The sequence below is a fragment of the Hyperolius riggenbachi genome, chromosome 8 (genome assembly GCF_040937935.1).
Source record: "Hyperolius riggenbachi isolate aHypRig1 chromosome 8, aHypRig1.pri, whole genome shotgun sequence".
NCBI lineage: Eukaryota > Metazoa > Chordata > Amphibia > Anura > Hyperoliidae > Hyperolius > Hyperolius riggenbachi.
In genome coordinates this window covers 256,236,683-256,261,149 of record NC_090653.1, presented here as the reverse complement: position 1 = coordinate 256,261,149, position 24,467 = coordinate 256,236,683, and the positions used below count along the sequence as shown (strand labels likewise).

Genomic DNA, 24,467 nt, shown 5'->3' with positions numbered 1-24,467 from the left:
GTTCAAAAGTGAAATATTTACAATATACACTCAAAGTTACTTTTGAAATTTGGCTTTGAATTTAGTTTAGTCAACACAGCCATGATTTTTATGTAAGCTATTGAGATGTGCAATGTTCAAAGCTGATCACATGACTAAACAATAGTCTCCACTCCCAAGTCATGCATGTGTTCTGGCAGAGCGAGTACTTACACGGAAGTAAGGAATCCTTTGCAAAGTTCTTTGGTAAATTGATAGCCAGTAGAGCTTAATTAAAAAGGATGAGTACTTTCGATAGCCAGTAGATCTTAATTAAAAAGGATGGACTTCTTAAAAATGACCCCTCAGCCTCCAAATTAGCCCCCCCCCCCCCCCTAAGAACATGCCTTCACGTGTGCAGGTGACCTGGCAGTAGTGATGGTCATGTCTTGGAGAACTCATGAAGAAGAGTGTGGTTTGATCTGTTGATTGGAGATCACATCATGCTTTAGCACATGGATAGGTCTCGGATTTGCTCGTCATGATCATCACCTGACCAAACTGGTCACATACTTCTTCCTGGAATGTCCTAGACATGACCATCACTACCTGGCAGCTCACAGTACCTTGCTCTGTTTACAATGCAGAACCATGGAATAGTCTGATCTTGTTGCTGGGAGCAACTGTGCCTTAAACAACCTCTTCATGGAAACAAAGAGCCAGCATGGTACCCTGCATTGATCAGGAGCTGCAGTAAGGCAAATACACCACCAAAAGCTTGAGCAGTGAAGCTTCCAGTTGCTGATTGTGTAGACCGGTGGTTCTCAAACTTGTCCTCGTGACTCCCCAATGGTGCATGTTTTGCAGGCAACCTCACCTATGCACAGGTGGGGTAATTAGTGTCTCAGTGTCCCATCTAGGTGGATTCCATATAACTAATTACCTCAACTGTGCATAGCTGAGGTTACCTGCAAAACATGCACCATTGGGGAGTCACGAAGACCGGTTTAAGAAATATTGGTGTAGAGACAGTCGGGAGCACTTCCTTAGAGGCCAAACTTATTTTGGATGGTCAAGAAGATGGAAAATTTTACGCCCATTCAGCTTGAAAAATGAACCAAGCAAATACTAAAAGAGCAAAAAATCCGTAGAATTAGCATAAACATTTGCATCACCTCAACCATCCCCTGTACCCTGTATCCTTTTTAGATTGATAAAATTTTAATTGCTGAAAGCTGATTGGCCATTTCACTAAGGTTTGGAACACTGTCAGCCTATAAGCCACCTTCAGCCAGCCCACTGCGAATTGCCCATAAGCCACGTCTGGCAATATGACAATTATAAGCCACCTTTACCCAGTCACCTAGAGTCAGCCATAAGCCACCACTGGCCACTCTGCCACTTCTGGTGATCTCACTACAGTCATAAGCTACCACTAGCCATTCCAATACAGTCCGCCATAAGGCACTGTTGGCCACCCTGCCATGATAAGCCCATAAGCCACGTCTAGTGATCTCACTAGTTATAAGGCCCCTTGGCTATCCACCAGAGTCAGCCTTAAAGTGTACCTGAGGTCAGGTTTAACATGATGAGATAAACATGTGCATGTACAGTGCAAAACAAATAACCAGGCTGTATTACTTGTATTTTGCTGACCAAAAGTTAATTTTTAGGCATGGATGTGACAGCTTCTGTCTTGCTGGTACCTTGTCAGGAATATAATACATCTCATTGATAAGCAGATTACAGCTATAAAAGTTTTCCTGGCAGAATACAACTTCTGAGAGCAGACGGAGATAAAAGAAAAGGTCAATAGTTAATTTATATATTTTTAAGTAGGACACTTAATAGAACTCTGGGACACGTAATAGACTGCCACTGAGCAGAGAACACTACATTCAATCTACTTTGTAAATGTTTAAATATAAAACCATGGGATATCCAAAAAAAAGAAAAAAAAAAATGTAATTTTTAGAATTAGGAGGATAAATACAATTGTTTCGCTCATCGATTTTCACCTCGGGTTCACTTTAAGCCACCACTGGCTACCATGCCATGGACGGCCATAAGGCACTTCTGATGTGCTTACCACAGTCACAAGTCATCTCTACACATTCCACTAGAGCCAACCATGAGCCAACCTTAAACGATCCAACCAGGAAGCCATAAGCCACCTCTGGCGACGTCTCTGTAGTCAACAGAAGAATCTGGACTTTCCATTAACCACCAAGTTAGAGTCCATAGTCTTAAAGGCCTTATGTAAAAAAATAAATATTTCACATATTATCTCATTTACAGTTCTATTGGTTACAAATATTTCTCAATAAAGTCTCTGGTATAAAAAAAAACCACCGGTTTTAGATCCATGGACTCCGAGAGGTCATGCTATTCACCAGTCCAAGCCGTTTTCCTGGAAGTTAAGTCGAGGGCTGTTCTCGCTGTAGAATTGAGAGTACCAGCGGCGGTGTTTGGCAATAGCAGCATCCTCTTTTACCAGCATTGGCTTGCTGACATATTTCTTGTTGTTCCAGACCATCACGTCTCGTTCAAACTGGAAGAGATGATTTTTTTGTGTTTAATCTAAATGATCACCTTGTAGGAAACAGCACATGCCTCACACAGTCAACCATGTCAACTTTAAGGTCTGTCATGCGAGGGAAATTAAAAGTCGCCGTATTCGCTCACTCCCGCTTTGGCTTCACACATCCCACCACTAGTCTTGCCTCCTCAGCTCTGGCAACACCACTTTCACTTCGCTCCCTCCTGCCTCATACAACATAATAAGTCTGGTATGGCACGAAGGTAGTTTTGACACCAAAGCAGTCTTTGGAAGCCAGTGTTCTACTCGCTTGAGTAGAGTACCGAACAATCAAGACAAAAGTACCACAGTGTCAAAGTGACAACACTAGAACTCCTACCCTACACAAGCAGCAGATGACAAGACTATTGAGTATTTGGGGCAATCTCAGGCTTTTTCACATCGATGCTGGTCTTAAAGTAAACCTCCGGACTAAAAATCGACTCAGCACTGAAAAGGCCTGGTGTTTCTTTAACAGTATCACAGCATCAGAACTTTGTTTCGCTTATCCAAACCTCATTTTTAGCTGCACAGAAGAAAAACTGCCCGGGCTTTTTCCCCCTGATGCTGTGCAAAGCATGATGGGATTTCTGATGTTGCTCTCGTTCTGCTGTTTTGGTGCAAAAAATTTTTTTTGACATTTTGAATTTGACATTTGAAGCCTAGCGTGTGCAGCTGGGAGGGGTTATCAGGACAAAGGACAGTTGGAACTGTGTCTCCTGCTCCTTGTCACCTCCTTTCAACCAAAAAGATGGCTGCCCCCATGACAAAGATGGCAGCCCCCATGAATCACAAACATTTGACTGTTCTTTTAAAACAGTGTGGGTAAAAAAATTATATTACCTATCTATTCTAATTAGCATAACTAATGTAACTTAATGACAGTATGTTTGTTTAGGCTGAAGTTCCCCTTTAAGTGAGAATTTGTGGACTTAAACGGAAGGTCCAAGCAAAATAAAAAAATGAGTTTCACTTACCTGGGGCTGTTACCAGCCCCATGCAGCCATCCTGTGCCCACGCTGTAACTAAGTGATCCTCCAGTCTTCCGCTGGCAGCTAGTTTAGTTTTTGCCGACCTCTGAAGGTCGGGGGCCACATTGCGTACATTTTTTACACATTCCCGCTAGTGCAGGAACATTAACACATACATTGTTACGCGTTAGTGGTTCAATGCATAAATTTTTTACGCGTTGCACCACTAACGCGTAAAAACGTATGTGTTAATGTACCTGCACTAGCGGGAATGCGTAAAAATGTACGCAATGTGGCCCCCGACCTTCCGAGGTCGGCAAAAACTAAACTAGCTGCCAGCGGAAGACTGGAGGATCACTTAGTTACAGCGTGGGCACAGGATGGCTGCATGGGGCTGGTAACAGCCCCAGGTAAGTGAAACGCTTTGCTTGGACCTTCCCTTTAAGGGCACGTATTTTCATCCTTCGAGATTACGGGATTGAGGGTGTAGAATGGTTGTTAGTACACTGAAGGAGAATAGCATCTTGTGCCACGATAGCATTCGTATTTTAGCGATCCTCAGCCAATAAGCGCTCTCATCCTCAGTCACCACTAGGGATGATCACGGACATGAAAATTGTTCTGTGTTGATGCAAATTTTTATGCAAATGTATGCAGTATGAAAATGGACCAATTTAAACTTGGGTCTAAATTGATTTAACCATTTTCAAACTGCATACATTTGCATAAAAAATTTCCATAATTTCAGAACAATTTGCACCTCATTGATCATCCCTAGTCACCACACAGCATCCAGGCGTTCTGTACCTCTTCCCCTACTCTGGGCCCCCCCCCTCTAAAGCGGGATTGTCACCCATAAAATCAAATTACATTCACCCCCGCCACTGCTCTGTGTTCATTATGTAGTCTACATCCCTAAGCTGCATTGCAAGCATTCCAATATAATCAAATTTATCTTCTGTAATTAATCTCATCTCAGCCTGGCTCTATTCTGGTACATTGCCAGGGATAGGGAAGCTAGTCATCTCTCCTCCCACATTCCTGCTTCTCACTGATTGGCTGAGAGCAGTTCAGTGTCACATGAAGCTGAGAAGGGAAATACAACTCACCTCTCTGCAGAAGTTGCTGAAATACGATCTATGCTGTAGTTACATGTGTTTACACAGGCAGCAAGCTAAATATATGACCGTGCACTTTCTAGTACAGAGCTCAGTTGGGAAGAGTGTTACCAATACATACACCATTTCAGGCAAGAGGGGAAAAAAGTGTAAAGGAGGAAATTACATCAGGATTGGCTTCAGTCAGAGGCAGCGAAGATGGATAATGCCTGAAACCGTTCTGATTTACTGAATAAAATGCACTGAAATCAAAAACATGGACAGTACAAAACAGGTTATGTACAGTAAATACAAGTAGATCTGCTTATATATGGTTTTTTCCTAGGATAGCATGGCTGACCCTACTGCTTTAACCAAAGATTATGTTCATTTCAAGAGCAGCCTCAACATTTTCAAGCAAGCTCATAAATGTATTATTGGTCTGTGTTCCTGGAATCCTAGTTCTAATTTGCAGTGTAATGTGAGTATTTTTTTTTAGAATGTTGAGCGGAAACACCAAAACTAGCTGCTCAAAGCTGGCACAGCCCATTACTGAATGTGCTCATTTACAGCTACAACATTGTAAAAGATAAACAGCAGCCGTCTAACTGCAAGTCTTTGTGAAATATGACTCACTTTAAATACTAGGCTCACTTTAAATACTAGTTTCAGTAAAACTGCACTGAACTTCGGCAGGATAGTCACTCTCCACTTACAGTTTGATGGATTTGAAGAATGCAAGCTTGTCCCATTTAAAGGACACCTAAGTGAAGGGTGTATGGAGGCTGCCATATTTCCTTGTAAGCAATACCAGTTGCCTGGCTGCCCTGCTGACCATCTGCCGCTAATACTTTTAGCCACAGACCCTGAACAAGCATGCAGCAGATCAGGTGTTTGATATTGTCAGATATGACAAGATAGCTGCATGCTTGTTTCAGGTGTGAGTCAAACACTACTGCAGCCAAATGGATCAGCAGGGCTGCCAGGCAACTAGTATTGTTTAAAAGGAAACATATGGCAGCCTCCATATACTTCTCACCCATCGGGCTCTCTAAATTTAATTTCAGTGGGGAAATAATTTCACATTTGATGTCCTATAAATGTAGAGAATAGTAGAGATGGGCTCAGAGAAAAGTTTAGTTTTGAACAGATTTTGTACTTTAAAAATAAATAAATAACCCGTACCAGTTCAAAAGGACAACTGTAGTGAGGGATAGGAGGCTGCCATATGGATTTCCTTTTTAAGAATGCACATTGCCCGGCTGTCCTGCTGGTCCTCTGCCTCTAAGATTTTAGCCATATAGACCCTGAACAAGCATGCAGGTCAAAAGGTTGAACGTTTGACTGGAGTAGCCGCATATGCTGGTTTCCAGGCGTGTGATACAGACACTACTGATTCATTAAGGATCAGCAGCACAGCCAGGTAACTGGTATTGCTGAAACGTAAATAAATGTGGCAGCCTCCATATACTTTTCACTTCAGGCATCCTCTAAAGATCATTTATAAACATATACTGGCGCTCAGAGTGTGCTACTCAGAGAAGATTGAGTGCTACTACTATATACACCTAATTCAGAGTCCATAAACCACAGCTGATGCGGATGGTGAAAGTCCTTCCAGGTGGGAGCGCTCACCAAGCTATTAGGGCAGAGCTAAGTCCTTCCAGGGGGAGCGCTCACCAAGCTATTAGGGTAGAGCAAAGTCCTTCCAGGGGGAGCGCTCACCAAGCTATTAGGGTAGAGCTAAGTCCTTCCAGGGGGAGCGCTCACCAAGCTATTAGGGTAGAGCAAAGTCCTTCCACAGGGAGCGCTCACCAAGCTATTAGGGTAGAGCAAAGTCCTTCCAGGGGGAGCGCTCACCAAGCTATTAGGGTAGAGCAAAGTCCTTCCAGGTGGCACGCTCACCAAGCTATTAGGGTAGAGCAAAGTCCTTCCAGGTGGCACGCTCACCAAGCTATTAGGGTAGAGCAAAGTCCTTCCAGGGGGAGCGCTCACCAAGCTATTAGGGTAGAGCAAAGTCCTTCCAGGGGGAGCGCTCACCAAGCTATTAGGGTAGAGCAAAGTCCTTTCAGGTGGAGCGCTCACCAAGCTATTAGGGTAGAGCAAAGTCCTTCCAGGGGGAGCGCTCACCAAGCTATTAGGGTAGAGCAAAGTCCTTCCAGGTGGCGCGCTCACCAAGCTATTAGGGTAGAGCAAAGTCCTACCAGGGGGAGCGCTCACCAAGCTATTAGGGTAGAGCAAAGTCCTTCCAGGGGGAGCGCTCACCAAGCTATTAGGGTAGAGCAAAGTGCTTCCAGGGGGAGCGTTCACCAAGCTATTAGGGTAGAGCAAAGTCCTTCCAGGGGGAGTGCTCACCAAGCTATTAGAGTAGAGCAAAGTCCTTCCAGGGGGAGCGCTCACCAAGCTTTTAGGGTAGAGCAAAGTGCTTCCAGGGGGAGCGTTCACCAAGCTATTAGGGTAGAGCAAAGTCCTACCAGGGGGAGCGCTCACCAAGCTATTAGGGTAGAGCAAAGTCCTTCCAGGGGGAGCGCTCACCAAGCTATTAGGGTAGAGCAAAGTCCTTCCAGGGGGAGCGCTCACCAAGCTATTAGGGTAGAGCAAAGTCCTACCAGGGGGAGCGCTCACCAAGCTATTAGGGTAGAGCAAAGTCCTTCCAGGTGGCGCGCTCACCAAGCTATTAGGGTAGAGCAAAGTCCTTCCAGGTGGAGCGCTCACCAAGCTATTAGGGTAGAGCAAAGTCCTTCCAGGTGGCGCGCTCACCAAGCTATTAGGGTAGAGCAAAGTCCTTCCAGGTGGCGCGCTCACCAAGCTATTAGGGTAGAGCAAAGTCCTTCCAGGTGGCGCGCTCACCAAGCTATTAGGGTAGAGCAAAGTCCTTCCAGGTGGAGCGCTCACCAAGCTATTAGGGTAGAGCAAAGTCCTTCCAGGGGGAGCGCTCACCAAGCTATTAGGGTAGAGCAAAGTCCTTCCAGGTGGAGCGCTCACCAAGCTATTAGGGTAGAGCAAAGTCCTTCCAGGGGGAGCGCTCACCAAGCTATTAGGGTAGAGCAAAGTCCTTCCAGGTGGAGCGCTCACCAAGCTATTAGGGTAGAGCAAAGTCCTTCCAGGTGGAGCGCTCACCAAGCTATTAGGGTAGAGCAAAGTCCTTCCAGGGGGAGCGCTCACCAAGCTATTAGGGTAGAGCAAAGTCCTTCCAGGTGGAGCGCTCACCAAGCTATTAGGGTAGAGCAAAGTCCTTCCAGGGGGAGCGCTCACCAAGCTATTAGGGTAGAGCAAAGTCCTTCCAGGTGGAGCGCTCACCAAGCTATTAGGGTAGAGCAAAGTCCTTCCAGGGGGAGCGCTCACCAAGCTATTAGGGTACAGCAAAGTCCTTCCAGGGGGAGCGCTCACCAAGCTATTAGGGTAGAGCAAAGTCCTTCCAGGTGGAGCGCTCACCAAGCTATTAGGGTAGAGCAAAGTCCTTCCAGGGGGAGCGCTCACCAAGCTATTAGAGTATAGCAAAATTGGTAAACTAGAAAGGAGGCAGAAAGCGATGGAAGTAGTTAGACATAGTCCTATATATACACTGGTGTTTTTCACACATTACCCGCTTGCAGACTGCTCCATGCCCAATCGGCTTGGACACGGCAGCAGCCCCAGGACCGCTCAGCGCCAATTGGCGTGAAGTCCTTGGGCGGGGCTTTGAAGATTGCGTGCGCAGAGGCGCGCGCATCTCTGCTTGAATAGTCTCCCAGCAGCAATAGCCGCTAGGAGCCGTCTATTTACACTGTACAGCGCTGCGATCTAAGGCAGCGTGGTACTGGAGACAGCCGTGTCACTTGGCTGTCCCCAACAGAGCATCAGGAGCGATTGGGTGCCATAGGCTGATGCCTATGACAGCTGATCGCGGTGATAGGCTGGCAGGGGGAGGGCTAGGGATAAATAAATAAGTAAATTTACTAAAACAAACAAAACTAAAAACATCCCTGCAGCGATGAGAGCCCACCAACAGAAATATCTGTTGGTGGGCAGAAAAGGGGGGGGGGGGGGAGAATTCACTTGTGTGTCGAGTTGTACGGCTCTGCAGCGAGCCCTTCAAAACTGCAGTGGCCTACATTGTCAAAAAAAATTGCCTGGTCACTAGGGGAGTGTAATTCTATCTACAGTCCTCAAGTGGTTAAACGATTCATCAATGTCAGGGAAAAACATTAACATTCTCATCGCCCACCCCCCCCCCCCCCGCGACTCTCCGGATCCAAAGGGCAACAGCCCCCCGACTGCGCATCTGGGGTATAGACCACCCCACAGCCACTCGGAGATCCGCTTCCTTCATTTTAGATGTACCACTGATGTAGGTCAAGCTTTCAGTAGGTCAATATTCACTTGTGAGGCCTTGAAAGCTTTCCTTTAGGTGTTTATGCTTATTTCAGTGAATTAACTTTGTAACTTTCAGGAGTTCTTCCGAACTTCAGTTGTACATCTAAAAACGAAGGAAGTGGATCTCCAAGTGCCCAGCAGTTGTGCCTGAGAGGCTGTGGGGTGGTCTATACCCCAGATGCGCAGTTGGCCCCAGTGTCTTTTGGATCCGGTCAGTCTGCTGATGGGGGGGGGGGGGGGGGGGGGGGGAGCCTTAGATCAATTGAGTGGAACTGCATTCCCATTCATTGATCTCCAGGCTAATGGGCAGCGGCACGGGAGCGTGTGTGGGGCACACGTAGCAGCTATGTCCAAAAGGATTCACTAGTTAAAGGGCTATTGCAAAAAATTGTAAAATGTAGAATACTTGTAAACATACACATAGGAAGTAGGTTTCTTCCATTGTAAAATGAGGCATAAATTACATTTCTCCTATGTGCCTGTTGTAGAAATCTAAGAACTGACAGGTTTTGACTAGTCCATCTCTTCATGGGGGATTCTCAGCATGGCCTTTATTCTATATAAAGACATTCCCTGAAAGGCATTAATACAAAGATGCTGGCCAGCTTCCCTGCTTGCTGCACACTTTTTGGCTGTTGGATGGTGCAGCAGCCATTCACCAAATGCTTTAAAAAAAAAAATAAGCCTGAGAATCAACTATGAGGAGATGGGCTAGTCCAAAACCTGTCGGTTCTGTCAGACTTACTATCCACTGCAAGAGACAGCAACACAGGAGAAAATTTATGAAGAAATGTACTTATTTGCATGTTTCTGCACGCATTTAAAATTGTGCGATTTTTTACTACAGTGGTCCTTTAACCACTACAAGACCACATGTTTTAATACCCCTCTCCCCCCCCCCCCTCCAGTGACCAGGCGATTTTTTACACTTAAGCTCTGCGCAGCTTTGACAGTTCATAGCACGGCATTAATCTTATGTCCCTTTCTCCCCACCAACAGAGCTTTCTGTTGGTGGTATCTGATTGCTGCTGCCGCCATGACAATCAATTTTAATTTTTTTTTTTTTTTTTTTTTAAATAAGAGGCTATTTTTTCCTCCCTCCCTCTGAGATCCAATCACTACAATCACCTCTCATAGGCTGATTTTATTGTGAGCCACTCCAGGGGACAAGCTGAGTGAGAAAGCTGTCCCCCATACAGCGCTGCACTAGATCACAGCGCTGTACAAATGAAAATATCGGGTTTTTATTTATTTAATTTATTTTTACACAGCCTGCCAGCTCCAATCACGGCTGGCAGGCTGATCACAGATCCCCGCTGTGTCACTCTGCAGGGAAATCATGCGCATGCATTCCCTGCTAATCCCGCCTCCAGGACCTGCGTTAGGCAGTCCTGGGGAGCCACTCTGACTACCCATCGGTGTTAGGTGGTCGCAGAGCAGTTAAAGAGACACTGGAGAGAAAAAAAATGATATTATGATTTGTATGTGTAGTACAGCTAAGAAATAAAACATTAAGATCAGATACATCAGTCTAATTGTTACCAGTACAGGAAGAGTTAAACTCCAGTTATCTCTATGAAAAAAAGCCATTAAGCTCTATGACTTTCAAAGTCGTGGAGAGGGCTGTCTTCTGACTTTTATTATCTCAACTGTAAGTGAACAGTTTTCTTTTTCTCTGCCAGAGGAGAGGTCATTAGTTCAGACTGCTCTGAAAGAATAATTTTGAATGCTGAATGTTGTGTAATCTGTACATATTATAGAATGATGCAATGTTAGAAAACACACTATATACCGGAAAATAAAATATGAGAATATTTTCTTTGCTGCTAATCTTCTAGTAATTATTCATAGTACACAAACAATTCATTATAACATTTTTTTTTCGCTTCAGTGTCTAAGAAAAACCAAAACCTAAAAAAAGTTAGTTGAGAATGAGCAGAGTCAAGGCACAGAGTACATCTACAATGCTGGCCAGATCAGCAGTATTAGCTGCTCCATGTAGATGGAAATGTTACTAATCAACACATAGCTCATGTTTCCAAATACACTTGTTCCAGAAACTGAAGGGCTTAACCTCCTTAGCGGTAACCCAGAGCTACGGTCGTGGCAGAAAACCGCAGGTCAGATTGGTAACCCCGATCTGCACTCGGGGTAGCTGCCGGAGGCTCTATGCAGAGCAATGAGCGCAGCGAGCGTTTCAACTCACCTTCCGGGGGATCCCGATGACTGCCACCATTCTTCCACTCCTCTGAGACTGCTTCTCCCTGGTGGGGGCCAGCAATCTCACTTTAGGGTTGCAGCGCCACCCGGAGGACGGAGTAAAAGCTGCGGTGCTGGAGCCCAGGGAAAATTGCAAACAAAAATTGCAATGCTTCTAGACCCAACAATCCAGAAAGAATCAAAACCGCCAAGGGTGTTAAGGCTCATACACATGCTAAACAAAAGTCTTTTAAATGCACGATTAACAGCTTGAAAAAGAAGTTGGACAACTTTTGCCAAGACAAGGCGTCATCACTGACAAAGCTCCATATACACACCCAACAGCGGTCTTTTATGCAGCACAATTACCAAACAACTTTTGTTGTGAAACAAGTTGTAACGACCAAAAAAAAAAAAAAGTTGCTTGCTATTATTCAATTCTGTTGGATTGAAGTCTTATCAGTTTTATCAGTTGTGTGAATAGCAAACTTTTTTTTAATTTGTTTCAACTTTTTTCACAACAAAAGTGGTTTGATAATTTTGCTGCATAAAACAAACACACAGTTGAGCGTGTGTTTAAGAGGCGACCAACGACTGATAAGATGCAGCTCAAGTCAATCCAACAGTTGGATTGATTTGAGCTGCATCTAAAGGTGCGTACACATCTGATTTTTCCAAATGACTGGACGTTTGGACGTCAAATCGGGCGTGTGTACAAACTGTCATTCAGCTAATGGCGCTGCTTTTGACGGATCTGCTTGCCGGATCGGTCAAATCCAGTCTTCTCAGGTGATCGATCGTTTACACACGCCCGATTTGATGTCCAAACGACCTGTCGTTTGGAAAAATCAGACGTGTGTATGTACCTTTATCAGTTGTTCGTCGCCCCTTATCAGTGATAACTCCTTGTCTTGAAAAAAGTTGTCCAATTTAAAGTGGTTTGATAATTGTGCATTTAAAATACTTTAGTTGAGCTTTAAGTATGTGGCTTTACTCTCGTGTTTACATTAGTGATTCAGAGCAAGATATGTCAGGGGTATCCACTTTCACAGCTCTTCAGAGACTTGAAGGTGAAAAATAAATTCTCCCTTGGAAACAGGAGGCAAACAAGCTACGAGTGAATTAAACACGTACCTGTTACTGATGGCAATTTAAATACATTGGCCCATATGCAATCCACTTTCTCCTGAGTTATCTCCTAGGAGATTTTCATATTCTCTAAAATAACTTCAGCATTTTTGAAATTGAAAATATTACCCAAGTTAGTAAAAAAAAGTCACTATCCAAATTTTTAGGAATTTTCTTGCTTGCTGGTGGTTTAACCACTTCAGCCCGAGAGCAATTTTCACATACAGGCGCTGCTTCCATTCATTGGCCAATAACTTTATTACTACTTCTCACACCTAAATGATCTATACATTTTTTTTTTCAGGACAAATTAGGCTTTCAGTGTGTGGTAATTTTGTTTAGTAATCACCTTATTTTCTATGCATTTAAAAGGGAAAATAAGGGAAAAAATAGAAACAAACTATTTCTCCAATTACATCCATTATAGCTTTACATTAAACAGTGCTGACTATAAGTTAAAACCACTAATTTTATTTGCTCATCCATCCTGGTTATTGCAATATGTTCCTAGCACAATGTATGGTGACAATATTGTATTTGGAAATAAAGGTGTCTTTTCAGTTTTTTGCTTTCTCATTGTACACTACGGATGATTACAAGACCTTATTTTAAAAAATAGTAATATACCCTCATGGCATACATATTTAAAAAGCCAGGTTCCTAAAGTAACAATGTATTTTTTTTCTGTTATATTCTGTCACTTTGTTTTCATTTTACAAGTCTTTTATTTTGGTACAGAATATGCGAACTTTAATTTATTTTCATTCAGTTTGTGACTAAAAAGAATACAGGAGACATGGGCCTCAACCCTAAAAAACTCTTTAAACTGTATTCTATTACCTATCACGGTTAAAATGATACCACATATGTCTCTTGTAGCGTTGCTAAAACTTTCCCAAGTTTTATTAGAATTCTAAAAATAACTTTTTATGTTTGATTGAGTTTGTCCCTACCTATTTTTCATGTGAGGTGGGTCACAGCTTTTAGACACCAAAATTAATTGTACAACTTGTCCCTGTTAAAATGATACCACATATGCCTCATTTAGTAACAAACTAGAGGTGCACTCCACAAATACACTGGACAAATATATTCGTCCAGTTGTCTTTAAACCAGAAGTGAGTTATAAGGAGGCTGCCATATTTATTTTCTTTTAACCTCCCTGGCGGTTTATTAAAATCCGCCAGGGGGCAGCAAATACGTTTAATACGTTCAGCGGCATCCCCCCAGCCTGGAGGGCTTCCCCCGTCGCCATGGCGACGGGGCGGGATGACGTCACCGACGTCATGACGTCAAAGGGGAATCTGATCCACCCCACAGCGCTGCCTGGCACTGATTGGCCAGGCAGCGCACGGGGTCTGGGGGGGGCGGCTGCGGCGCGATGGATAGCGGCGGATCGGCGGGTAGCGGCGGCGATCGGAGGTTACACACAGCTAGCAAAGTGCTAGCTGCGTGTAACAAAAAAAAAAAAATTATGCAAATCGGCCCAGCGGGGCCTGAGCGGTGCCTCCCGGCGGCATAGCCCAACCTTTAGCTCGGGCTTACCGCCAGGGAGGTTAAGCAATACCAGTTGTCTGGCTGTCTTGCTGATCCTCTGGCCTAACACCTTCAGCCATACACCCTAAACAAGCATATTCATATCAGGTGTTTGACAATATTGGGCAGCACGGTGGCGTAGAGGTTAGCTCACTCGCCTTGCAGCGCTGGGTCCCCGGTTCGAATCCCAGCCAGGGCACTATCTGCAAAGAGTTTGTATGTTCTCTCCGTGTCTGCGTGGGTTTCCTCCGGGCACTCCGGTTTCCTCCCACATTCCAAAAACATACAGATAAGTTAATTAGCTCCCTCTAAAAAAAAATTGGCCCTAGACTACAGTACTTACACTACATAATATTGACATATGGCAATGGTAGGGATTAGATTGTGAGCTCCTTTGAGGGACAGTTAGTGACAAGATAGATATATATATATATATATATATATATATATATATATATATATATATATATATATATATATATATATATATATATATATATATATATATATATATATATACACTGTACAGCGCTGCGTAATATGTCAGTGCTATATAAATACTAAATAATAAAAAAAAAAAATAATATTGTCAAAACTAGTGAGATTAGCTGCATGCTTGTTTCAGGTGTGTGATTTAGGCACTAGTGCAGCCAAGTATTTCAGCAGGGCTGCCAGGTAACTGGTATTGTTTAAAGGAAATAAATATGGCACCCTCTATTCTGCCTTCCTAGTGCTGCCTATATTATCCACCTGGATGCATTCTGCCTTCCTAGCCACTTAAGGACCGCAGTCTTAAACCCACCTATTGGCCAGGCTATTTTTTACATTTAAGGCCACTGCAGCTTTAAGGGCTCGCTGGAGGGCTGCACAACTCAGAACACAAGTGATTCCCATTCCCTTTTCTGCCCACCAACAGATTTGTTGGTGGGCTATGATCGCTCCCAGGAGGTTTATTTTTTTGTAAAAAATTTTTTTAAATTATGCCTTTTTATCCCTCCCTCCGCCAGCTAATCAGCGCGATCGGCAGTCATAGGCTTCAGCCGCATTCATGCCAAATGGCGTGGAGTGGTCGGCAAGGGGCTAATACCACCTAGATTACCCGCCTGGCGGCATCCTGCCTTCCTAGTGCCGCCTGGCGGCATCCTGCCTTCCTAGTGCCGCCTGGCGGCATCCTGCCTTCCTAGTGCCGCCTGGATCACGCACTTTAATGCATTTTGCCTTCCTAGGCATACATATGAATTAGCCGCTGGGAGACTTAGGCGCAGGATAGAGCCGGTATGGCTTATCCTGCTGCTGCACAATTTCCCAGCGGCATTAAATACTTTTCCTCCTCTAGGTCCACATGGATAGTGCTATTGCTGGAAGGCGAATTGCAGTGTTTTAAGCAGCAACTTCAGCTCAGGCTTTTGACAGCGCCGAAGTAACTGTGCGCCGTTATAGCCATATTACAGTCTATGGTGACAGGTTGTGCCCAAATCTCCTGCGCTGTAATACCAGCGCTTGCTTCCTAGTGCCGTCTGGATTACCCACCTGGAGGCATCCTACCCTTCCTAGTGCCACCTGGAGGCATCCTACCCTTCCTAGTGCCACCTGGAGGCATCCTACCCTGCCTAGTGCCACCTGGAGGCATCCTACCCTGCCTAGTGCCACCTGGAGGCATCCTACCCTGCCTAGTGCTACCTGGAGGCATCCTACCCTTCCTAGATTACCCACCTGGATGCATTCTGCCTTGAGAATGAACTTTGGCACGATGGTGGGGATGCTCTTCTGGTAGTAGATGCTGTGGGACACTCTGTGCAGGAGCGGCTCCACCGGAGTCACACAGTGCAGGATGATGCCTCGGCCCAGGAAGGAATGGTTAAAGCTCAAGAACACGACTCCGGGTCCCACCTGCAGAGAGAAGAGGTTCCGGGTCAGGGAGGAGCTACAATGCACACCAGAGCCAAGGCAACTGCGGTGATCTCAGAGAAGACAGGAGTGATGCATCAAAACTGGACTAGATAGCGAGGCACCGAAGTGACAGAATCAGTGGTGTAGCCAAGGTGCTTTGGGCCCCAGTGCAAGTTTTACATTTACCCTCTGGTACAAGGGCCCCGGTGCCGTCGCAACCTCTGCATCTCGTATTACACCACTGAGTAGAACGCAGTAAGTTATTCAGGACCCCCACTTTTTTCACAAATTTTCTTGGTTTCAGCATCAGAAATACTTATAGCTGTATACTGGTATGTAGCCCCACCCTCCAAATGATGTCACAGCCTAGGCAGTTATGTGGAATTCCCCTCCAGCATCCCTGGAGACCACAGATTTCTCTACCGGCTTTAGAATGCTAAGTAAACATTCCGCAGAGGTGCACCTGCCAGCAGTAATGAGGTCTCCACTTGTGATACATTTCAGAATGGGAATCAGGGAGAGGAAAGATTTTACAATGGGCAAGCTCTGACTAAGGCCTGGAACCCACTAGGAGAGCTTTTCTGATTTGAAAAGCTCTTGCTAATGTAATGCTAGGGGTGTGATACCACTTGAGGGATGTGTTTTTATAAAAATCCCCCATAGCGTTGCATTAGCAAGAGCTTTTTCAAATCACTAGCGCTCAGAAAAGGCGGCTAGTGAGTTTGAGCCCTAAATGTACGAGTGAATATTCTTTGGGTGGTACTTTTTGCTAAAAATTTCTTCATTTCCTATCCATTTTAAAGGGAATTAAAAAACAATTTTTTCTTAGAAAAAGCCATTCTAGTTTGAAAATACAAAGCGCTACTGTAGATAAAACACTTTATTTGCTCATTTGTCCCGGTTCTTACAACATTTACATTATGTACAATGCATGGTGACAATAGTTTGTTTGGAAAAAAAATGTATTTTTTCAGTTTTGTGTTAATACTAAGTGGTAATTACAAGCCCTCATTTGCAAAAATAACAGTACCAGGGCTGTGGAGTCGGTACAAAAATCTTCCGACTCCAACTCAGACTCTGACTCCACAGTTTATGAAACCACGACTCAGACTCACACTCCGACTCCTCAAAATGGCTCCGACTCCTCGACTCAGACTCCTTAGTCTACTTAACAGGGCTGTGGATTTTGTGCAAAAATCATCCGACTACCGACTCAGACTCCTCAGTTGATGAAATCAACGACTCAGACTCCGGGTGCCCAAAATTGCACCGACTCCGACTCCACAGCCCTGAACAGTACATCACACACTTGACTTGCCCAGGGGTTGACTGACAATGTCAGAGGACAGCATAGAAAACCTAAAGATCAAGAGGCTCCCCCTCTTACATTTGTGCCTAAGTAAAGGAAAGAAAAAAAATTGGCCTCACCATTTAATCAGCTGGGAAAGTCTATGTTTGGCCACTTCACCAACTCTGCACAATGTGCTAATCTGGCGACCCTAGTACCATTACCTGCCCATTTGCTACTGGTGTTGTGCATATGGATCACACTGTCCAAGCAAGATTTGTCAATACTGCACTTCCCATTGGGGTGGAAGGAGAACACTTACCTGGCGGGCCACAACATTTACATCCAGCAGGGAGAAATGTTTCCCGAAGATATGCGATGCGTGGTGAAGAGTCATCTTCGAACAGTGCTTGTTGGGGGCTGGCTCCGCCTCCCACGTAACCTGGGGACGCAAGAGAGATGCGTAAAGATCACACTGCATGGGTCAGTGAAAAGATCTGGTCACAGCAAACACTAAACACTACCAGTTTACCAGCAATGGTAGAAAGTTTTAAATAAGGATGATGCTACGTATTGACCCACGGATGGCCAACATGGTTCCTTATTCATTCAAAATGTTGGCATCCATTGGTAGATGTTAAAGAGAAAAAAAAGGGCCCCGGGGAGGGGTGCTCACCTCGGGTGGGGGAAGCCTCTGGACACAACTGAGGCGTCCCCTGTCCCCGTCCCACAGTGGTTTCGCTGGGCCCCTCCAAAGCCACAGGGATAATTTGTCAGGCTGTGGCACAGTAGCGTCTGCAATATTTACCTTCTCCAGCGCAGGCGCAGTAGAGCAGACCCGGCCGGCTATTCTCACCCGATCACGAGCCGAGAGCCGCTACTGCGTCTGCGCTAGAGCCAGGGAAGGTAAATCTTTACATGGCCGCTGTTCAGAGCAGCCCAGCGAGACCACCATGGGACAGAGGATGATGGGGAAGCCTCAACCAAATCCAGATGCTTCCCCTTCCTGAGGCAAGTACCCCCCCAGGGGCCCTTTTTCGATACAGGTTTTCTTTAAGTCATTTGAAAAAATGTATCAGGCTATATGGGGGATGCACAAGCCGAACAGTTCATGTCCGTTCTTTAAAGGGAACCCAAGGTGAGAGTGATATGGAGGCAGACCGGTTTATTTTCCTTTAAATAATGCACATTGCCTGGCTGTCCTGCTGATCCTGTCTAATACTTTAAGCCATAGGCCCTGAACAAGCATGCAAATCAGACGCCTGACAAATCTGACAAGATTAGCTGCATGCATGTTTCAAGTGTGATTTAGACCCTACTGACCAGAAAGATCAGCAGGGCTGCCAGGCAACTAGTATGGTGTAAAAGGAAATATGGCAGCTTCCACAGGTCTCACATGCCGTGTTCTTTTGAAGGATCATTATTATGATTTATGAAGCGCCAACAAATTCAATGGTGCTGTACAGAGTAATAACAAAAGAGTATATGTAAAAGAGAAACAGAGAGCCCAATATAGTGTAGTAGATTGTTTAAGGGTGGGTATAATGTCAGAGTACAAATTTTATACTCACAAACCAGGGTTACCTCCAGACAACCACTGTGTAGGCAGGTGAGGAGATTGTCCTGTCCTCACTCAGGATTAAGAAGCCAATCTCTGTAGAAAGTAGAAAGAAGGGATATCCCCCTCCACAAGAGATGGATAATGACAAAAGTAGAACAGAGGCACCCCAAAAGAAAATCCTATTGTCTATTGTACCTGCTTCCTCAGGCAATAGACAAATAGGAGCATACAACAGCAATTGGTCCGGGATACACCTGGCGCCTGAGGCCCATTTGTCTATTGCCTGAGGAAGCAGGTACAAGCCTGTTAAACGCGTTGCGAACCCCCTGGAGTATGCCAATAAAGATTTTGTAATTTTGAATACTACAGTCTCTTGAGTCTGCTTGGAGGAGGCAAGTCCACCACTGCCCCATAAGCAATTTTAAACTTTTTAATTACTGGTTTTATTCTTTTGGCGCCTCGGTTCTACTTTTGTAAGAACAAACGGTGATTGTAAGAACAAGAGAGGCGATTGTAAGAACAAAAGGTGATTCTAGAAGAAGACAGAAGAAGATTGTAGGCAGATCTGAGATTGCGGTTGGGTTGGTATCTGGAAACTAGTGAGGAGATGTACAGGGGAGAGAGATTGTGGAGAGCTTTGTAGGTTAGTGTTAGGAAATTAAAATAGATCCTCTGGTTAATTGGCAGCCAATGATAACCCACCACAGTATATTGCTAAAGATCATTGGGCATGCTGATAGATTTTCACCTAAGGTTATCCCAATAAAAATCTAGCATCTGTACATAGTTGTCCCTCAGTAATGTCCCTTCCACTGTCTGGAGATAATATGAGAGAGGACAATAAACTTACCTATATCTTGGGGGTGGGAAGGAAACCCCTAGAAAGCATGAGATTCATTGTATTTTTTTCCCCCAAAATTTACATGCAACATATTCAGCTACAGATTGGCAGTAAGAATGATTGTCAACGAGAGCCCGTTCAGAAGTCATGCAAGAGTATGCAAATTGTGCATGCAAATTTATGCAAGCTGCAAATGGACCAACCCAATTCCACCTTTGCAGGATTCCATTGACTTTCAAATCTGTATAATTTTGCATGCAGTGTTTGCATAATCTTTCATTAAAAACCCTCCTGGCGGTTGATTTTTTTTTTTCCCAAATGGGCAGAAATTTTTATTTTTTATTTATTTTTTTTTGTTTCATGTAAAGCTACCAGAGTGGTAGCTACATGAAACACCACTAGAGGGCGCATGTGTTCCTCTAGTGCGATCGTCGCCGGCATCAATAGCAAACAGGGGAACGCGTATATAACGCGTTCACCTGTTTGGCTTCTCCTGTCGCCATGGCGACGATCGAAATGACGTCGTGGACATCAGCCGACGTCCTGACGTCAGACGCCTCAGATCCAGCCCATAGCGCTGCCTGGAACTCATTGGTCCGGGCAGCGCAGGGCTCTGGCGGGGGTGGGCCTCTTCCGCCGCTGCGTGCAGGCGATCGCCGCAGAGCGGCGGCGATCAAGCTGTGCACGCGGCTAGCAAAGTGCTAGCTGCGCGCACAGAACTTTAAATGGGGCAAATCGCCCCAGCAGGGGCCGAGATATCCTCCTGCGTGGCATAGCCCGAGCTCCGCTCGGGCTTACCGCCAGGAAGGTTAATTTGCACCTCATTGGCCATCCCTATCGGGCTGGTCTCTGCAGCTCTTCAATCCTGCCTATAATCTTGTAGGAAAGAACTCACCTTCCACGAGTGCTTGAAAAACTCAAATCTTGACTTGGTGTATCGGAGGTCCACCCCGCTGAACAGGCCCGGCTCATGCAGGAAGTCCAGGTGGGCAATGTCCGATGCGTTCTCTGGTATCTCCTGTAAACCGTGAACATCACATTATAGAATGATAAACGGCATACAATTTCTCAAGGAGGATCATAACCATAAACCCGCAGTACTACCACTGAATAGTCAACATTAATAGCAAAACAAAAACCCAAACCCAATTTCCTTACCACAAGGGGGAAGTCTCTGGGTCCTATAGAGCCTTAGTGTTCCTCACAATCACCACGTTCCTGCGCTGTCCCCCTTTAGCAGATTGAACCTACCGGTCAGAGACTGCGGAAGTCTTCGGGAGCCCAAGTGCTGCCGGAGACTGGTGGCTCCCGTGCTGCGCCTGCGTGAGCGCCCTCTCATGCACTCATGTATGGAGCTGTCTTTGTAAGCGCTCAAGCTCCAGAAGAGTTCTGAAGCCTCCCGCGCTGGCAGATTGGAACGAGGGTACCACGAGAAAAGCGGGGAGGCTCCATAGGACTGAGAAACTTCTCTCTCCATAGGAAAGTTTGTTTTTTTAAATTTATTTTTTAGTTCAACTTACATTTGCTTTAAATACCAGTTACCTGGCGGTCCTGCTGCTCTCTTTGGCTGCAGTAGTGTACAAATCCCGCACCTGAAATAAGCATGCAGCTAATCGTCATATTTTAGTCAGAAACACCTGATCTGCTTTTTCTTCTTTTTCTGTAGCGTTTCAGCTAGCGTTTTGCGGTTTTGTGAAGCGTTTTTGGTGTAGTAGATTTCATGTATTGTTACAGTAAAGCTGTTACTGAACAGCTACTGTAACAAAAACGCCTGGCAAACCACTCTGAAGTGCCGTATTTCAGAGCGGTTTGCGTTTTTCCTATACTTAACATTGAGGCAGAAACACATCCGCAATCTAAAATCTGCAGCAGCCCGGGAGTATGCGTTTCTGCAAAACGCCTCCCGCTCTGGTGTGCACCAGCCCATTGAAATACATTACCCTAGCGGATCCGCACCCGCAAGCAGATCGCAAACCGCAGCGGAAACGCTCCGGTGTGCACTAGGCCTGCATGTTTAGTCAGGGTCTATGGCTAAAAGAATTGGAAGCAGAGAATCAGCAGGACTGCCAGGCAACTGGTGTTTAAAAGAAATATGGCAGCCTCCATGTCCCACAAAAAAATAAAGTAGGCAACCTGATCCAGGGGTGTGGTGGTGGTGGTGGGGGGAGGGGTTAAGTTGAGCAGACCAGGTAGCCACAAAAACCGCAGCTCGTCAGGCGTTTTGAACAGGAAAACCCTCTCCCGTGTTTACCTCCAAGATGGGGACAAATGTCGCCAATCTCAGGGGGCTGTAGCATGTCTGTGGGGGGACACAGAGGCATGTCATGAGGCAGAGAACATGCCGGTGTCAGATCTGCCCCCCCCCCCCCCCTCACCACCTAAAACCACCTCGGGGTTCTCTATAAGGTGTCCCTTAAAAGCTTGGTCAAGCTGTGTGGTGCAATACACAGCTCAGGATAGACTCGGGACTAATCAGAAACATGTTAGTGAGAAGTTCAATCTCATCAGGGGTCCTCAAAGTTTTGTTTTTTTCAGAAAGTACTCCATAAAAAGAACCTATAAAAACGTGGCAGCAAGCCTCCTTACAAGTACACCATTCTGTTTCTGACCAACAACCTTACGGGCCTGTACACTGCTGCGCTTGCACCAAGCTTATAAAATTGCATGCGTTAGGTCTATATTGTACTTTTTTCCTGATTGGCTCCAAGTGCTTAAGCTGCAGCCACTAGGGTGCGCTCTATAGGCAGTAGCAGACTCCTTACTGTATAGGTGCTGGCTTACTGAAAAGGAAGAGCTGAGGTTTGACCTCTGGTCCCCGTGTCAGAACCATTGCAAGACTCAGCCACTCAACTATGCCACTGAATGACATGTGGCTGAAAATACCCCGTGAGATGGACCAAATGCTTCCCCCGAAGTACTGTTTTTTTCGGACTATAAGGCGCTCGACTATAGGATGAAGTGATATAGAGAGAAGGGGGAGGGGGGATTAAACAACCCGGTGAGTCAATAGTGCAGGGGCGTCTTATGGACCTCCTACGGACATGTGTACTTGCAAAATGGGGTGCCCAGCCAGTAGAGTACCAATATTCTTTTGTGCAGCGGTAATTCCAATAGTAAAATTTACTATCGATAATGCTAACCCTATTCTCATAGGAGTCCTCTCCTCTACTGATGCCTAACCCTAACACCCCCCCCCCCCCCCCCCCCCCCCAGCCTATACTCACTGTAACCAGAATGATCACAAGTCCTTAGTTTTAAGAATGCAGACTTGTTGTCCATAGCATTTTTGTAAGGGGGCTTTTTGGACCATTGTAGCCCCTTACACACTCCTAGGAGTTCTGGTTCGCCATGAGCTTGCTGGTTAGTTTGTACATTTGACTCTGGGAGAAAAGTACTTTGCGTTTTCATATATATTAAATTTTACAATTTTTCGTGACAGGGGTCCTTTAAAAGCAGCAGCAAGTATCCAAGACCCAGGCTCACCTGTATGTGTGAATTGACATAGTGCTCAGTCCGCCCCCGGTACACCCACTCCTTATTGGTGATCTCTTCTTGCTCCGGGATGCTCCACGTGGGCTCGGTACCATCGCAGTGATACCACACAAACACCATCCCGTTGAGCTCACAGCTTGGCCACTTCTTTATCTTGGCAAAGTCTGGCACTGAAACAAGAAACTTGTCAATCAGATCAGGTCAAAGTTTCAAAAACAGATAAAGCCTTTGGCATGAAAACAATTGTTGCCCTATCTCCGCTCGTCTTGATCTGTCTACCAGGGGTGTAACTAGAAATCAGTGGGCCCCCTGCAAAACTTTGGATGTCCCTCTCCCCTAGTTTCTGCACAGGTAAACTGAAAACCAATGTTATTCAATTGGCTAGTGCACACTTGAATGTGTTTTCCCCATGCCGATAAAGACAGCAATCAAGCACTGCAGGCATTCTTTCTATCAATTACATTAGCTTCTGTAATAAAACATGCATGTTTTCACACATACGGACACATTGTGTGCATAAACCGCACATAGAAAACTGACAGATTATTACACTCACTCTGTCCATCTCTGATGGAGCAGAACTGGCTCTGCAGACTTCTCCAGCATCACTAAAGTACACAGCACTTGGAGAGGTTGTAGGGCGCTGTACACAAGAGCCTGCTGCACACTGAATAGGGACTGTCTACAAATCTTTGCCTGCAACACTTTGCATGATTCCTTATCAGTGGCTGAGCAGATGCAGTCATAAGAACAATTGTGCAGAGAGCAGAACTTTTTTTTCTCTCCGTGCCCTTAGTTGTCAGTCTCAGAACAGAGAAAAGAAAATCCTTGCCCCACGAGGCCCCGTTGCTTATGGGCCTCCCTGCACTGCATCACTCGCAGGGTCTATTGTTCCGCCCCGGCTGTCTACCTATCCAGATAGACAACTTCACCCATTTCCTTTTAGCAGGTTGAGGCCTTACAATTGCTAATCATTAATTTCCTGCAAACTACAGCCGTCTACCTTCAGGCCTAGTTCACACTACAAGTCACAAGCACAATCGCTAAGCATTTATGTGAGCAATTTTTTTTTAAGCTGTTATGACACTGTGCGATTTGCGTTTTTTGCAAGCGATTTTGTAAGCATTTTTGTTTTGCGATTTGCAATTTCCTGTGTGCAGACAAACAGGAAGTGCAATCTTTGACCTGGAAGTGAATGTCTATTAAAGCCAATGGGTACCAGTTTAAAAATAAATAAAGTCAGATACTCACCTAAGGAGAGGGAAGGCTCGGTCCTAATGAGCCTTCCCTCTCTTCTTCAGGTGCCCTCGGTGCTGCGCTGGCTCCCCCGTACGCGTCCGCCGCCGCAGGCAGGGCTGTGGAGTCGGTCCAAAAATCCACCAACTCCGACTCCTCAGTTTAGGATTCTACCCTCTCCGACTCCTCGACTCAGACTCCTCTAATTTGCATATTACAATTTTGTTGATTAAAAGTATGTAACGTGAAATTCGTCTCTTAACTGCCAACGCTTAGGAATTTTACAAGACAACTGAAGTGAGAAGAATACAGTGGTGTGAAAAACTATTTGCCCCC

At 45.3% G+C, this 24,467-nt stretch overlaps 1 protein-coding gene across 1 annotated transcript in view; it reads right to left on the bottom strand.

The window, feature by feature from the left end:
- Window positions 1-334: 334 nt before the first annotated feature.
- LOC137527779 (cholesterol 7-desaturase nvd-like) overlaps window positions 335-24,467 on the bottom strand; it is a 78,611-nt gene continuing 54,478 nt past the window's right edge. Inside the window, exons 3-7 of the mRNA XM_068248670.1 lie at window positions 22,887-23,065; window positions 20,299-20,421; window positions 17,324-17,443; window positions 15,537-15,713; window positions 335-2,509 (exon numbers count right to left, since the gene is read on the bottom strand). Coding sequence (XP_068104771.1) covers window positions 2,348-2,509; window positions 15,537-15,713; window positions 17,324-17,443; window positions 20,299-20,421; window positions 22,887-23,065 — 761 coding nt within the window. The 3' untranslated portion in view covers window positions 335-2,347. The remainder of the gene's footprint in view (window positions 2,510-15,536; window positions 15,714-17,323; window positions 17,444-20,298; window positions 20,422-22,886; window positions 23,066-24,467) is intronic.